The sequence below is a fragment of the Lepidochelys kempii genome, chromosome 2 (assembly GCF_965140265.1).
Source record: "Lepidochelys kempii isolate rLepKem1 chromosome 2, rLepKem1.hap2, whole genome shotgun sequence".
In the NCBI taxonomy this organism is placed as follows: Eukaryota; Metazoa; Chordata; order Testudines; family Cheloniidae; genus Lepidochelys; species Lepidochelys kempii.
In genome coordinates, this window is record NC_133257.1 from 181,852,840 (window position 1) to 181,870,220 (window position 17,381).

The 17,381-nt window shown below is 38.5% G+C and overlaps 1 protein-coding gene across 9 annotated transcripts in view; it reads left to right on the forward strand.

Moving 5' to 3' along the window:
- Positions 1-17,381, forward strand: part of DPY19L1 (dpy-19 like C-mannosyltransferase 1) — a 135,416-nt gene that overhangs the window by 13,340 nt on the left and 104,695 nt on the right. For all 9 annotated transcript variants that reach the window (XR_012157446.1, XM_073332901.1, XM_073332900.1 and 6 more), the window contains 2 exons: positions 2,137-2,257; positions 4,119-4,212. Coding sequence is in view for 8 of the 9 variants with exons in the window: in XM_073332901.1 (XP_073189002.1) it covers positions 2,137-2,257; positions 4,119-4,212 (215 nt within the window). In the remaining variant the exon portion in view is untranslated. The remainder of the gene's footprint in view (positions 1-2,136; positions 2,258-4,118; positions 4,213-17,381) is intronic.

Sequence of the window (17,381 nt, forward strand, 5' to 3'; positions counted from 1 at the left end):
CTTTATAATTAGCCATGTCATCTAAGGAAGCCTTTGACAAGAATATTGTTAGTGTTTAGTACCAGGTACATGAGTAGCTGTGTCTAATAATTAAAACTAGTGCAGCCCTTGAATGGACTCAAGAGTTTATTCCTGATAAAGGTCATTTACAACTTAAATAGAATTTCTTGTGAAGTATTGATGAAACAGCAGGGTCTGTCAGACAGAATTTTCAAAGGAGCCTAACTAAGATACTTACCTCACCAAGGGTGTTTGAGAATCTCCTCTGTAGTATTTATTGAGTGTGCAGTGGCACTCAGTAACATTAGCGGATGACATGCTTCATGACAAAAGTATATCAGTGGCTCTTTAAGGTCTGGTCGACCATTTAGTCCTTTGAGAGACATTAGAGTTGGTAGCTAAGGAATCTAATTCCCACAAGCCTCAGGTTTCTGCAAGGAGGGCTGAAAAAGAGAAATGTCCTTTTTAAGAATGTAAGTTGATTTGTTTCTTCTGGTGCATACAAAGGAGATACAAAAGGGGAACCTGTGCTAAAATCCTATCTCCTCTGAAGTCAGTGGCAGAACTCCTCTTGACGTCAGTGGGGCCAGGATTCATCCCTGAAGTGCAACTTTCTTTCAACTACCTCTTATGTTAAGTCACAGTTCTCATTGTTTGGAACTTTAATTATGAGTGTGCCTGACATTCTTGCACTTCAGAATTTGCTTTTCCTCTAGTCAGTTTAGATGTTCTTTGTGATGGCAATTGGATAAATGATAGCCTTGTGATTTAAAGGTCACTTGTAATTAAAGCACAGATCTCAGTGATGAGTAGCCTAGGTTCTGTTCTCAGTTCAGCCAGACTTTCTGTCTTGCCTTGACTTTTGTGCCTTAGTATTATCCCCATTTTACAGATAGAAAATCTATTTCTTATCTCTCAGGAGTGTTGAGGCTTAATTCATTCTTGGTTGTAAAATGCATTAAGATCTTTGAATGGAAGACAGCACTATGGAAGTGTGGTGGTATTGCAAATTCTGAGGTCCTTAGTAAGATAAATTCCAATTCACTCTATAGGAATTAGCTTGAGTAAGAAGGGAGTAAAAACTAATACAAAACTTAGGATTTGTCCATTACTGTTATTCTGGCCATGCCAAGAGGTAGCCTTATCGTGTTCTCCTTACTTAGTGATCCATAAAGAACATTATGCAGTTTTTCATGTCTGTGTGATTATTTTCCCTAAAGAGATGTCTCAGTTTCATGTTAACCATCTCTCTGTATCAGATATCTAGAGGTTTCCTGGTCAGATGAATTTGATCTTGTATTAGAGGGGTGTAAATAGGGTATTTGGATACTTTGTTTGACAGCTTGCTCTATGTGTGCTTTGCCAACTTTGTGGGAAAAATTTGGGACCATCTGAGAGACATCTGCTAAGCAAAGTTGGCTCATAGAGCTCCTTCCATAAAATGTTCAAATATACCAATTCCTACATGGTTCTGAATACAGTGGTTCCCAACCAGGGGTATGTAAAGATCTTCCCGGAGATATATCCACTCATCTCGATATTTGCCTAGTTTTACTACAGCCTACATAGAAAGCACTAGCGAAATCTCTATAAACTAAAATGTCATACATACAGACAATGGCTTGTTTATACTGCTCTATATGCTGTGCACTGAAATGTAAGTACAATATTTATACTCCAACTGATTTTTATAGTTACGTGGTACAAATGAGAAAGTAAGCAATTATTCAGCAATAGTGTGCTGCGACACTTGCGTATTTTTATGTCTGATTTTGTAAGCAAGTATTTTTAATTGAGGTGAAACTTTGGAGTACGCAAGACAAATCAGACTCCTGAAAGGGGTACAGTAGTCTGGAAAAGTTGAGAAGCACTGCCTTAGGTTGATGGGGGTATATAGACTTCTGATGTTAAGCAGGTATAGTGTTAAGACTAATGCTGAGCAATAGAGCTATGTTGGGTATTCAGAGTGAATCATCTCAAAAACCCTTAGTTTTGTAGAAATTAAAAATGTAGAGTCTTGGAAACACTGTCATGGCATTTTACTAGTTCCTGGCTGTTTGAAAGGTTGCCGTAGGTATTGAGATAATCTGTAAATCTAAGTTGCTACTTAAACTTCAAATCCTATTTTCTACACAGGTGGTCCTCGCCAGCTGGTACCGCATATACACAGGGGTAATGGATTTTATTGGTCTTCAGACCAAGACATGCTGGACTGTAAACAGAGGAGAAGGGCTTAGTCCTGTTGAAAGCTGTGAAGGCAAGTTTTTTTCCCCTAGTATATTCTTGTGGTTTTGCATGTATTTTGGTTAATGTGTGTTCATCACTGGCTCATTTTCATTTAGTTAAGCCTGTGTTTTAGCTAATTTTGCAACATAGTATATGAAATACATGGAAAAGGAGGGATTTTGTGCTGTGCCTCGTAGAGGTATAGCACAGAACTTGTAATCCAGGTAGTGAGGACTAGGGGCTTGTCTTCACTGCAGCACTAGCTTGAGCTATAACTTGAGTTTTGCCCCTAACCCAACTCTCATCCATGTGCAAAAATGTGTAGCTTGAGCGAATTGCCTGTTGAAGAGGATGAGTTGAAGCTGCAATGCTGCGGACATGGGAGTTGGTAATATAGTGGGCATGCAGCAGTTCGAATTGTAATTCCTCAGCTGCTAACCAAATTAGATTGTGTAAATGGAATGTGTCGCATTTCGGTCCATCTCACTTGAGCTAGGCTAGCTTGAGTGCAGTAAATCAAGTGTACTAACTCAAGCAACTGTTGTAGTGACAAGCCTAAATTGGTTTTAAGCCATCTTTGAGCCCTCCCAATCCTGGGTTGTTCTGAGGGCCACAGTGGCCCCTGACATAATTTAGACAAGCCTTTGGGGCTGTGTAAGTTAGGCAGCCTCCCTGGGTTGCCGTCTGAGTGACAGTGCTACTCAAATATCTGCAGTGCTGCGGCCCTGCCCTCTACATGTTCCATACACCAGTGCTTGTGAGGGAATTTCAGAAGGCAGCCTTCCATAGTGTCTTCCATAGTGATTGCACTGGGGGAATCCTCCCCTGGGGTAATCTGGATCTTTCACCCAGTTTAAATGGGCTGGGATGGATGTGAGGATCTTGTATCTGATCTTTAGTTCCCAGAGCTCAGGCATGACCAAGTGCTATTTCAGATGTGGAGGAACGTGCTTGATAATGTGTGATAAAGCTTTTTATAATACCTTAAGTATAAAAGGTGTCTTGTAAAACAACCTTTTCATTTTGTCTTTTGAAATTTAGAAATATGCTATAATTTAACTGAGCTGTATAAATCAGATTCACATTTAATTAAAAAAATCTTTAAAAACTTTTATGGAACAGACTTTAAATCCAATTTTACCTTAAGAGGTGTATTCTTTGTTTTTAAAATAAATGTAAAGGTTAAAACTACTGGTAATGGAATAAAAAGTTAATGGATTAGTTTGAATTGTAAATATATATTGTGGGATTTGTGCACGTATGAACTGCCCTATATTAAGAGAAACCTAATTCACTTTTGCTGTAACTGTTTTAATGCTTCATTATTCTTAAGCTACCCCAAAAAATAAGGGCTCTGTTCAGAGTCTGCACAGTTCACTTTTTATCTAACTTAATCAAAAGCAAGATATTTTGAATTATTCTCCTAACTTCTTTAAGAGGCAGTATATTGATGCTTATCAGGGCTTCCATACATGCCAGCCAATTCATCCTCAGTTTTGAAGAAATTCCCTCCTATGTTTTCAGCATGTAGGGAATAATGTCTGCAGACCCGGGTGTCATCTTTTCCTTGCCACCCCTTATGGATTGAACATGGCTCTTTTTTAAATTGCCTTTATTGTAGGAGAAAAGAGCTCACTTTTTATTTTTGAATGCCTTGAGATTGCATCTGATTCACACGTTTTCTGGTGGTGCATTCCTCTTCCCTACTCCCTGTGTTAGCTTGGAGATATCAAAAGATAAATTATTTTTATTTTTCTCGATAGACATGTAGTAAGGTTACATGCTATATAACGTGTTATTCTGACTTTTTGTTGCTAGAATATACACATATAAAATCTGTCCTATTTTAGTATATTTTTGTCAATATCTGTATGTTAATTGCTGTTTGTTAGGATTGGGAGACCCTGCTTCCTTTTATGTTGCTGTGATCTTTCTTTTAAATGGAGTAATGATGTCATTGTTCTTCATATATGGCACATACCTCAGGTAAGACAGTTGAGCAGCAAGTAATTTCAATGGTAACAAGTTTTTCGTAAAATTATAGTGTTTGTAAACATTTTAATAACTCTTTAAAGTAAAAATGTGTTTTTTGGGATACTCAGTGAAGCAATTATTTTGGGGCATTATTTACATGTTAGTATTAAACATATACTGTTTTTGTAGAGGAGCTTGTTAATCCCTTAATTTGGATGACAACTAAGCAAATATGAGAAGATAAAAATATCAAGGTGGTAGCATTTGGAAATCAGTAAGCAGGATAGTATACATTTTTAATAATATTTGACATCATGACCTCAGTTATTAATGTAACACATTTTCTTTTAAAATGTAGTTGTTCAGTTATACCTCTAACCAAACCCAGAGTTTTAAAGTGCTTTGGCTGCAGCTATACTTTGCTCCTTTGATTTAAGCTTCTTATCTAAAAACCTTAAGACTGAGGTTTCTTTCCTTCTCAGTTGGTGCAATCTTACAGAAACAAAGAGTTGCATACATTTCCTCTTGTTGTGAATTTCTGTATTTATTTACAGTATCTGTACTCAATTCAGGAACCAAACTGGACTTGGTTTTGCTTCTGTTTTTTCTGTTGAAAATGATGTTCTTCCCTTTATTCTTATAAGACTGTGGTGCAAAAACAAATAATTGAGCGGGAGATGGATGAATTGGTCTCTTACTTCACAGATACCATACTTCTCTGCTCTTTGCTTCCCCCTCCTCTCCTTCTGTACTCTTCTGAATATGGGATGGTGGTATAGAGAAAATGACTTGTTACACTCTGGGCGCTCCCAACTACAAGTAGCTGCAATGAAGAACAACATTGGTACGAACATAGTAGTGAAAATGGGAAGTTGCCTAGTTCAGCTAACAAATTTCAGGAGTGATATTGTGTCTCCTCTGCTACAGTGGGTTCATCTGATTTTTGGTGTATATATTTGATATTGTAATGGATGAATGCAGCATGTTCTAAGACAACAGATAACCTTTACGTACAGGGGAGGCCTGTCAGGTTGAGGATACTGCAGGGCAGTTTAAAGTGAAATCCACATTTATGTTAATGTCACTCAAAGTTCATTATTGTCTTTTAAGTTCTCAGTATTTTGTCTCCTGAGTTGGACTGTGCTGGATGTAAATTCTCAAATTAGAGATTTAGTAGTGAAATTAAATAGTTTAATTTAAACACAAGCCACCTGCAGTTCAAGTTGTATAGAAGTTTATATTTCTGAAGTGTTTTCTATTGAGACACAAGATAGGGCAGGTAATATCTTTTATTGGACCAAGTGCTGCTTTTGAGCTTCAAAAAGCTGATCCTCTGGACTTTCCATTGTCATCTGTAAAGGAAGGTGGTATATCATCAGTGTTAAAATAATGCAAGAGAGAAAATACGATGCTCCTATTTTCCCTCTCCCATAATATAAGAACAGGAGATCATCCAATGAAATAAAAAAGCAACACACTTAAAACTGGTGAAAGGATTTTTTAAAACCTTCCCCTTTCCCTAATCAACCAACCAATTGAATTCATTGCTACAAGATATAGAAGCTAATAACTTGGTAGGATTCAACATTTTTATTGAGTATGAGAGCATTCATACTCTCATATATACATTTACACATACAAATAAAAAAAATTAAAGGTAAAGATGAATAAGGAAATTAAACCCTTGTTTCAAGGCATAAGCCAACCAGTAGCTACTAGGGATTATGAAAAAAAATTCCCCATGGCAAATGATTCCATAAATGTCCATTCGGGGTTTCTTGTTTTTTTTCCCTGAACCATTTGTTGTTGCCCTTTCTCAGAGACAGTATACTGGACTAGAAAAACCATTGGTAATCTAGTATGGCTATAATTTTTGACTACCTGGAGATTGAGGGGGCTTAGACATCTGCATGAGACATGAAAAAACAAAGGGAATCATGACCATTTTGAAGTGATTAGAATAGGTTGGGTGAGGTAATATCTTTTATTGGACCAGCTTCTGTTGGTGAGAGACACAAGCTTTCATGCCCCACAAAGCTCTTCTTCAGGTCTGTGTGGCATGAAAGCTTGTCTCGCTCACCAACAGAAGTTGGTTCAGTAAAAGATATTACCTCACCCACCTTGTCGTCCTAATATCCTAGGACTACGGATGGCTACAACTACACTGCATAGAATTAGCAGTTTTGGCTAATCAGTGATGGAGGAAGTGAGAGCAGAAGATCACTTAATCACCAGAAAAAGCTTATCCATCTTCCTCCATGCTAAGTTCTGTTCATGAAATAGTTCGCAGGAACCTTCTGGTTGTAGGATGCAAATGATTCTATTTGTAGGGTGTTCCAGAACATGAAGAACCTGGAAGCAGTGAGGTCTTGGCTGTCTATCTTTGCCGCTCTTTCAATCGACTGAAGAGTTGCTTTAGGATAATAAAAAGTACCTACTCTAGTGCCTGTGCAGTTTGTGGGGGTTTCAGTCCGTCTATACCTCTAGCCAAAGTGGTGAAGAACAATAAATTTAGGCCTTGTGTTGTACCTCGGAGAGCTACCACTGTTTGCTCTATTCCCTCCGCTACCTCTAAACTACAGCTTATTTTTATATTCTTTATGTACCTTGAATAATTAAATAATTTTTCTTTAATTAAATGTCTCTGTACTTCAGCGTAATGTATCTAGGAAGTCAAAATAGCAGTCCCTTCATTGCTTTAGTGCTGGCTCTGCCAGCAAGTGGCCAGTTGAAACTTACCTAATTAGGTCTTCATTATTTCAGTACAGAACACTCATAAATATGACTTACTTAATTAAACTAAAATTTCTAGGTTTCAGAAGCCTGGAGTATGCAGCTTCCAGCTGAAGGGCCTATTTTTAAGAGTCAGAAAAAACGTAATTTTGTGTCTCTGCTCCTTCAACGCTAGCCAGTGTTTGGTCAAGAGATCCACAGTGTGTATAGTTCCTACCCTTTTTTATGTGCATGTGTGTGCTGTCCCCCTTCTGCAACTTGTGCGTAGTAGTATGACATCGTTATCATCAAACCACCAAGTTAGCAAAGTCTTTAGTATAACCTTCCTTCTCTTCCTCCAATAAACACCCCCAATGCTCTCCCCAAACAAACCCTGTAGTAACTTTTTTCCAGGAAATGATTATGCTTACCAGCAGTTCAATAGTATTCTGTGCTTCAGTATTCTAAACTGTCTTCTCATGTGTTAAGCTAATGATCCCTTTAGGCATATATAATGCTACAGCATGCATAATGCAATTAGGAGTTGGTACTTACACTGCAGTATTATATCATGGATTGTTTACCTTCAGTATATTCCTTAAACTGTATTTATCTTTACTTTGCATAGTTCTTACTTTTAATTTGTTTTTTGAAGGCAGCACAATTGTTTCTTTGTTAACCATGTGTTTTTGATCTTGAAATTTTTAGTATTAATGTAACAGACAGGTTACGTCTTAGATGCAGCATTGTGTAGTTCTGTAAGAGATTTATTTTTGTGACTGTTTCAGCACCCCGTTGATTTGTTTAATCCTCCTCACAGAGTTGTACCCGGAACTCATTGACTCTGCATGACTTGTGGTTTTTGGTGGCTGCAGGATCTTTGAATATTTATCTGATTTTTTTTTTAACCCCTAACTGCTTCTACAGAAGTTTTTTTAACTGCATTATTTTACTGATTTTTATTGTAACAGAAAATAAACTAGGATTTATCCTTTGGTCAGCATAATTAGTTTTTGTATTTTAAAAATGTATATTGCATAACTTAAGAGCTAGTTAACAATTGGACAGAAAGTATGCAAACTGAAAACACAAAGGAACATACTTTTACAGTTCTTGACCACAGTTCATGCTTTAAATGTTTAATATCCTGACCATTTTTACAATAATTTCCCAAGACATAAGTCCATGTTGTGGACCAATTTTGCAGCTTGCAAAATTTCATTTTTAAAATCCGCAATTTTTTGAGCTGTTTAAAGACAAAATGATTTCAAAATAACCACTGTTTATTCTTGGGCAGGTTTTATACTCTTGTAACTTCAAAACTCCCAAACTAATATAAATAGTACTGGTTTAAAAAAACATTACTTCAGAGCTAAACCTTCCTGTCTCTCTTTTGACCCACAACACAATTATATTTCTGAATTATAACTCAGTAAACCCTATTTTTTAGCATAATGAAGACCTTATTACTGTACGGCCCCACAAGAGGGCACTGCTGTAGTACTTCCATAATTTCCGGAAAAACAGATCGTACTATCTAGCTGCTTAACACTGTTTTTGTCCACATCAGATTATTTTTTAGTCAGTCTGTTTCAGTACTAGATTTAGTACTAAAGTTTTGGTGTAACAGTGTCCTACTTTAAAACAAATTTGTTTGGTCTGTAGGTTTGTTCAAGTGGTTTAATGTGAAGATGATTTTTGACAAAGAATACCAAGCTAACAGAGTAATCAAAAATGAGCAATGTTAGTATGGTGTTTATTTGCAACAACTTTGGTTTTTTGGGGGGGAAATAATAGAGGGAGTATAGAGTAACAAAATTATAACATAAAAGCAACAAGTATGGGGACCATTCATGGTCCAGATGAAGGTACTGGCAACAACTCACATTGACCTCAATGAAGGAGGCCTGGGCTTCTGTCACCAAAAAGTTTGATCTAGGTATTACCACGCTACTGTAACTCACTGTTCATATTAATATAATACACTCACATATTAGTCAATTTGTGAGGAAATTCAGTGATCTGTGTGAGAAATTTCTTTGTTTTTCAGCTCAACTTTGTGACACTGAAAGTATTGGTATCAGGAGTCCATTTCAACACCCAGAAGGAAGTTTCCATCTTAGTTGAAACATTGTTCATGTTTGGAGACACAATACTCCTTTCCTTTCTGACTATTCTGCATTAGCAATTTCTTTTGAAATATTAGTGTTCTGTTGGACCCTGGCAGTTCTCTGGGATATAGCAGATAGGAGATACATTGTTCTTGGTGCATCAGTGAACTGGGTGTTGCTCTGTGAGTACAGTTTCACTTCAGTTACACGCTGCTGTTACTCCAAATAAACCACTGGATTTTATTTCAATCGAGTTACTTTGATGTAAAACTGGAGTAGTGAATCAGGCCCTTAAGTTCTTCTGTTGAACAAATGAAACTCTAGAGCCAACAAAAGTCAGTTCAGTCAGTTATAGGCCCCTTCTAAATGGTTAATCACAAAATGTAACTTCCATCTTAGCCTCAAGTTTTCAAGATGCAACATCTAAGAATTCCAAATGTACGTTGTGTACAAGAAATGTAAAAACTAATTTGTCAAGACCTTAATTATAATATTGGCTATTTCTCCTTAAGAGTGAAAATTAGGTACCAGAATCCTAGATTAGGTATAAGAAATCATTGACACAAAAATGCTAATATTGAAATGTAGTTGGTTGTGTTAAACAGAGAAGTTTAATTTTTTTATTATTGTTCCTTTTACCTCCTAGAAGGGAATGTTTGAAAATTATTTGGTGGCTTACTTTCAGATAAGTACTCAGAAAAACTGTAGCCTTTCACATTTTTTTGCTTTCCCTTTCAAATTGGTAATTCATCAGTTCAATTTAGAACACAAAACTAATATTTCAGTTTCTATCCCAGTTTTATAGGATATAAAATAAGGTATCAGATATTTATCAAAACATTTAAAAGCTGAACTTGCATACACTTATTCCCCATAGATAGTTTGTACCCTTCCCCTTAAATTTTTCTAATGTTTGCCTTGTAAGAATAGAATATTAAGCATAGGAAAGTGGTGGTGGTGGGGTGGAAAGGAAGAAGGGTTTTTTCTGTTGTATGCATGTTCTAGCAATATTCAGTTGTGGATATGACAAAATCTGAAGAGCACACACGCAGGTGTTTCATGAGAAGAAAGTGAAGGGTGAACATTTAAAATATTGTAGAAAAAGCATATTTAAGTAGCTCAAATGCAATTTTGTGTTTGGACATTTCATTACCAAATTTAAAAGAAAAATACACTTTCAGACAGCCTTTAATATTTTGGTTATAGTCTTTTTATATTTTATTAATTGATTTGTTTTCATTTACTTAAACTTCACATTATAACAGCAAGTACCCCCAGGTGTTAGGATATGTCAGACTAATGCTGATGGGATTGAAAAATTCACTCACCTATTCACAGCTGGTTAATAGAAGGCTTTTCTGAATGAAGAGGAGGATCATTGCCACCCCCTTTGCAGATTTATGTAAAGCTTTCATTAAAAATAATGTCTTTGCCTTCTGGTTGCAAAGATAACTTTGGAAATATTAACTGACTGAATATATACTTTATCATGCATCTGCAGCCTCCATACTTCTGCTACTGCTCATAGTTCTACTAAGTGAAACCTAATCAAAACCTTTTGTGCAGCGCTAGCAGTGATAATCATGTCAGTTTCACTCTGCTGCTTATCCTTGGCAGAGCAATGAGGAAAGGCAGGTGCTGGAGCTGTTCTTCAGTGAGAAAGATGCAAAATGGGGATTGGAAAAGTCCTGTACAGTGATGTGGACATGCCCCTTGTAACTGCCAGGCTGCTGTGGAAGAAAGGGTAGAGTTGTAAGACAGTGCCTTGGAGAAGTTGGGAATCTCTGATGTGGAGAACAGAAATGGAGTTTATTCTCTCACTCAGAAGCAGCTGTGCTCCCCCACCATATTTGTCCTACTTACTAGGCAGAGGCTGATATCAGAGATAGACAGCATCCTCCTCCTTCCCAAGAGGTAGGGAGAAGGCGTGTGTGTGAGAGGCAGAGACTGACAGATTTACTATTTTTTTGTATGTGTATTCATAAATGTGTCTTTTGTATTTTTATATAGAGAAGCCCAACAGTCTAGAGAGGAGTGTCATGATTTCATTAACCCTCTTTCCCTGTGACAAGGTGCTCCACTCGCTACTAGGCTTGAATGCCTTTGTCCTAGCACCTCTGGGAATTAGCTCATGTGGTCGATGACCCTTCCTACAGTTTCACACTGTCACTCCATCTCTCTCTCTGGTCTGTAGCTCGTTCCTGGAACCACAGTGTCCTGTTCATGACTTGGCCCTCCTGCCAGCTCACTCAGTGTTTTCCCCCCTTCTTGGATATAGTCCTTCATAGTCTCTGTCACTCCAGCAATGACTGAGGGAGTCTTCCAGTTCGCTGCCACACCAGTGCCACTTCCCTAGTAGAGGGTAAGGGAACCCAGGCCTGCCCTCTGCACCAGGTTACAGCCCAGGGTCCCTACAACACACAGCCAAGGTCTGCTCAGTCCCCAACCATGCTGTTTAGTCCCTGGTCTGAATCCTTACCTCCAGGCCCTCCCCACTCTTCTGGGTTTACTTGCTTCTCGACACCCACCTCCCAGGGAGCAACCATGGGCTACTTCTCTCTCTAGCCCCCAAACCTACCTCCCTTCTCCCAGGGAGTGACTGCTGACTACCTCCCTGTTGCCTCCTTCCTGCTATCAGCTTCCTGGTTTTGTAGAAGCCCTGCCTATTCCCTCACAGGTGACCTTCCCCTAATTAGGGCTTTCCTCTCAACCTTCAGCCTAATAGGTTAATTGGCTCATCTGGCCTCCATTAACCCCTTCAGGGTGAGTGTGGGGTGGATACCCCATCACATTCCCCAAAAACTTACACACACACACACGAATGTACAATGTAGTATGTACTTAAAATATTGTATACAGGGTGTTACTTCTGTGCCCAGTATAGAGTTGTGGAAAACTTAGATTTTCCTATTTATATTAAATACATATTGGAATATGCAAAAAGAAAAGGAGTACTAGTGGCACCTTAGAGACTAACAAATGTATTTGAGCATAAGCTTTCGTGAGCTACAGCTCACTTCATCGGATGCATTCATATTGGAATATGGTGACTTAAGTATCCTCAGATGCCACTGCTTTCTCGTTTGTCTTGTTTCCTTTAATCTTCTTTCATTATTCCTTTAACTGGTGAGAGAGAATTTAGCACTAATGAAAAGTACAGAAATGATGGTCCTGAAAACTGAATCCTCCATATAAGAGGTACAGCTAAAGCATTAACAGTACAAGATCCTTAACTGCCCTGTCAGCTTGCTTCAACTCTGATCGGGACAGATTGCCTTGTGATTGAGAGGGTTATTCTGTCTCCATGACCATTCAAACTTTAATCTTTCAGTTGAGACTAGTATCAAGGAGGTTTTTTGTTTTTTGTTTTTTTTATTGTGGTGGTATTTTCTGAAACTGATACATTTCTGTCAGAATAGGTTGTGACCACAAAATAATTTTTGTGAAGGCCAATAAACAGGTCTTGGTGAAGTGGCAACATACAGCTGGTGTGTTGCAAAGTTCCTATCTCCCATTAACGTTCCTCAGAACCATGCATTGCTTCATCCCATCACTACTGACTATGCTATAAAATGTGAGTGTCTGTGCACATGGCTCAGTTACAAAATCCTAGGATTATTCTTTGCTTCAGTGCTATTGCTAGTTTTTCCTTTGTTTTAATCTTTTACTCATGCTCTATATATCACGAATGACAACACTTTCTTTCTCATTTCTGCTTGTATACCTTGTTTCACAGAAAACCATATGATTTAGTTAACTTTGGAAAGCCAGAATTCAGTGTTAATATCTCCTGAATTACACAATTTTTCCACAAGAAGTTTGCAAAAAAACCATATATTCATAGTGTTGGTAAAGTGCACATTCTAATTTCCATTTCTGATAATTTATAAATTGTAAACATGTTACTCAGGTTCTCGTTAAAGCAGTTTTTATTATGAATGGAAAATTACTCAACATTTTCAACCAGTTAGCTAGGAAAGTGGGGCCAGATCCTTCAGCTGGTATAAATCATCATAACTCCGCTGAAGTCAATGGAGCCACACCACTTGTACCTACTCAGCTGGACACTGCTTTCAGTCATAAATCCTGATGGCAAATCTTGTTGGTTTTTCAGATGAAGTCTTTGCTTTTTAGCGTCTGACTTAAAATATTAAGCAATTGACAGGTTTTGACTAGTATTCTTTCTCAAAATATATCCAGATGCCTTTACAAAGACATGCTATTATTAACTGTAGCACAAATTTAGTGTGGAAGATATTAATGTAATTTATAGATATTCAGCACTGTTAATGTTGTCTTTGTGCTGACTTCTATACCTTTTTAGTGTTTTGTTTGGATACATGTTTGTGAATGAAACTTTGAAGTCATTTAAGTCTTCTGTGAGCATTTATCATGTTCTATGAACTCTCAAATCTGTCTTCAAAGGAAAACTGTTTCCACTTTGCTCAGTTTAGCAGTCTCAATTTTAGAAGGTAAGCAATGCTTTGTACCATGAATAAACCTATGAAATAATTTTCAGTATAATTTCAATTGGCAGGTGTTCCAGAACCTATGACTGGTGGGTGGGCATCAAGCTAAAAATGTGGTCTTATTTTTGACAATAGCATTTGGGGTCTTATTTTTGACAGTAGCACAATAGCTCCATTTTCTCTTCTCTCTCCTCTTCAATATTTGTTTATAACAGTCCCAGAAATAATTTTGTTTAAAAGTAAGATTTTATTTTCAATACAAGTTTAAAGCTTAATTTTTGGCAAGCAGGAGAACTTGTGCACCTACTTTGCATGTATGGTTGCAAATACAAATAGTATGTAGGTATATTTACACATGCCAATCCCTGATTTGTGGTAAATGAACATGCAAAGTAGCCACAAATATTTGTGGACCTTAGATCTCAGACTTCTGAGTTTGACATATTAGGCTAGTGTCATATCACTCTGTTATCAAAATGATGACTAACTGAAGCAGGTATAATTATTTATATTATAACTAGAAACTTTTAAAAAAATACATTGTTTATTCATGCAGGCAAGACTTTTCTTATTACCTGAATTTTGACTACTGGATTGTGCAAAACAGTGCAGTTTTTAAGGCATCTGCATTTCTTCAAGAGCCTCTGTGCATTACCATGTGGGATTTGGTAACCCTCCTCTGGAGCTGCTTCCAAGTGCTGTGTCTGAGTGGTTTGGAAATGTTCTCATGAAAGGATGACAGTAGCACGCTACTGTGTATGAGGAAGCACCCTCCCGCCCCCCACCCATCTGCCTCATTTTCTTTGCTGCTGTAGGATTAATCCTCCTGATCCTAGTGACCAGATCTTTAATCTTTTTTTGGAAATAATAGTTTAGTGTAGATAGTTTAGGTAGTTAACAGATAAATATCATTCCCCTTTTCCCTTGGGAGCCTCCAGGTTCCTTTCCTGGGACTGTGCTGGTCCTTGAGCCCCATAAGGTCTTCCAGAGGGTACCTCATGCCTTCCTATTTTACTGGAATCTGACTCCCATGTCTGATACCTGTTGTACCTGCATGAATTGCAGTCTGCTGTGCCTTTATTGCCCAAACTAGAAAGCAAGGGATGAGGCTCCGGGCTCTTTTGACATCAATGGCTGTAGCCTGGGACTCTGACAGATCCATTGCTGGCAATTAGACCATTTCAGTGCTGAGATCCTCAACAATGGGACCCAAGACATACCCCCCTGTTTTGGTTTAGCACCACTTCTACCAATGGCTCCAGTCCTGAATCTCTCAGCTGTGTACAAGCTGTTGGTTTTGTGTGCCTCAGTAAATCTCCCTGAAAGAGACATGAGATTGAGCACTGGAGCAGAAACTGTTGCCACTTGAATAAGTTGCCATCTCAGTACCAAACTAACAACAATTGACATGGCCACCCTCTGGACAGGTTGCAGGGCCCACAACTGCAGTCTGGAAGACCCATCAAAGGTTTGGCCAGGCAAGAAGAAGAGGAAACAAGGTCTTCCCAAAAAGGGACCCAAACAAAAGAGAGAACACTATCTATTCCCTCTCTACTACTGCTCAAAACCTGTGTCAATGGAATATTGACAGTTTTAAAGAATTGTTCATACTGGATATCTTTTGAGGCTTCAAGTGTTGTATTTTGTTGAACCTTCTCTTGCTACTTTAAGAACTTGCAAATAAAAAAAGGAGGGACTTAATGTAGGATGATGTTGCTGCAACCCCATAAACATTCTTCACCCGTGTTTAGTAAGACTTTCGTTCTACTATATAACACACTAGTTGGGTCATTTAGTAATTTTGAATGCTAAAATGTAAAAGTATACTACTGATTTCAAGTAAGGAATGTGGGTGAAGCTAAGCAGCAACAATTAAGATGTTTGTACACCAATGCAAAGAGCCTGGGTAACAAAGTGGAGGAACTAGATCTACTGTTGCAGGAAGTGAAACTAGATATTATAGGGATAACAGAAACATTGTGGAATAGTAGTCATGACTGGAGTACAGATATTGAAGGGTATATGCTGTTCAGGAAAGACAGAAATAAAGGTAAAGGTGGTAGAGTAGCATTGTATGTTAATGATGAGATAGACTGTAAAGAAAATAGAAGTGATGGAATGGATAAGACAGAGTCTGTTTTGGCCAAAATCATGTTGGGGAAGAAAGCTAGTAGAGGTTCCCCTGATGTAGTGCTTGGGGTATATTAAAGATCACAAGGATCTGATTTGGTTATGGATAGAGACCTCTTTAATGTTTTTAATGAAATAAATACTACTGGGAATTGTGTGATTATGGGAGACTTTAACTTGGCAGATATAGATTGGAGGACAAATGCTAATAATAAGAGTAGGGCCCAGATTTTCCTGGATGTGATAGCTGACAGATTTCTTCACCAAACAGTTGCTGAACCAACAAGAGTTGATACCATTTTAGATTTGGTATTGGTGAGTAGTGAAGACCTCCAAGAAGAACTGGTTGTAGAGGACAGCCAAAAGCAAGGAGTGTGCTAATAAAATGTGGATAACACGAAGTTGGGAGGTATTGCCAATACAGAGGAGGTCTGGAATATCCTACAAGAAGGTCTGGATGACCTTGTAAACTGGAGTAATAGAAATAGGATGAAATTTAATAGTGCAAAGTGTAAGGTCATGAATTTAGGAACTAACAACAATAATTTTTGCTATAAGCTGGGGACGTATCAATTGGAAGTGACAGAGGAGGAGAAAGACCTGGGTGTTTTGATTGATCACAGGATGACTGAGCCATCAGTGTGATGTGGCCAAGAAAAAGGCTAATGCAGTCCTAGAATGCATCAGGCAAAGTATTTCCAGTAGAGAGAGAGAAGTGTTAGTACCATTTTATAAGGTACTGGTGAGACCACATCTGGAATAATGTGTGCAATTCTTGTCTCCTAGTTAGACATAATCTTTCTTAAACATGGAACAGGTGCAGAGAAGGGAACAGATATGATCCAAGGAAAGGAAAACCTACATTATGAGAGAAGACTCAAAGAGCTTGGTTTGTTTAGCCTAAACAAAAGAAGGCTGCGGGGAGATATGATTGCTCTCTATAAATACATCAGAGGGACAAATACCAGGGAGGGAGAGAAATTATTTAACATAAGTGCTCATGTGAACACAAGAACAAATGGATATAAACTGGCCATTGAGCAAGTGTAGGCTCGAAATTAGGTGAAGATTTCTAACCAATAGAGGAGTGAAGTTCTGAAACAGTCCTCCAAGAGGAGCAGTGGGGGCAAAAATCCTAACTTGCTTCAAGACTGACCTTGATAAGTTTATGGAGGGCATGGTCTGATGGGACTGCCTACAATGGCATGTGGCCCATCGGCGACTGCCAGTAGCAAAAATCCCCAACAGCTGGAGATGGGACACTAAATGTGGAGGGCTCTGAGTTACTACACAGAATTCTTTCCTAGGTGTCTGGCTGGTGGGTCTTGCCTACGTGCTCAGCAGTCTAACTGATCGCCATATTTGTGGTTGGGAAGGAATTTTCCCCCAGGTCAGATTGGCAGAGACCCTGGGTTTTTTGGCCTTCCACTGCAGCGTGGGACTAGGATCCCCTACGGACGAATGGCTAGGCAGCAGTTCTGCAGAAAAGGACCTAGGGGTTACAGTGGACGAGAAGCTGGACATGAGTCAACAGTGTGCCCTTGTTGCCAAGAGGGCCAATGGCATTTTGGGATGTATAAGTAGGGGCATTGCCAGCAGATCGAGGGACGTGATCATTCCCCTCTATTCGACATTGGTGAGGCCTCCTCTGGAGCACTGTGTCCAGTTTTGGGCCCCACACTACAAGAAGGATGTGAAAAAATTGGAAAATGTCCAGCGGAGGGCAACAAAAATGATTAGGTGGCTGGAACACATGGCT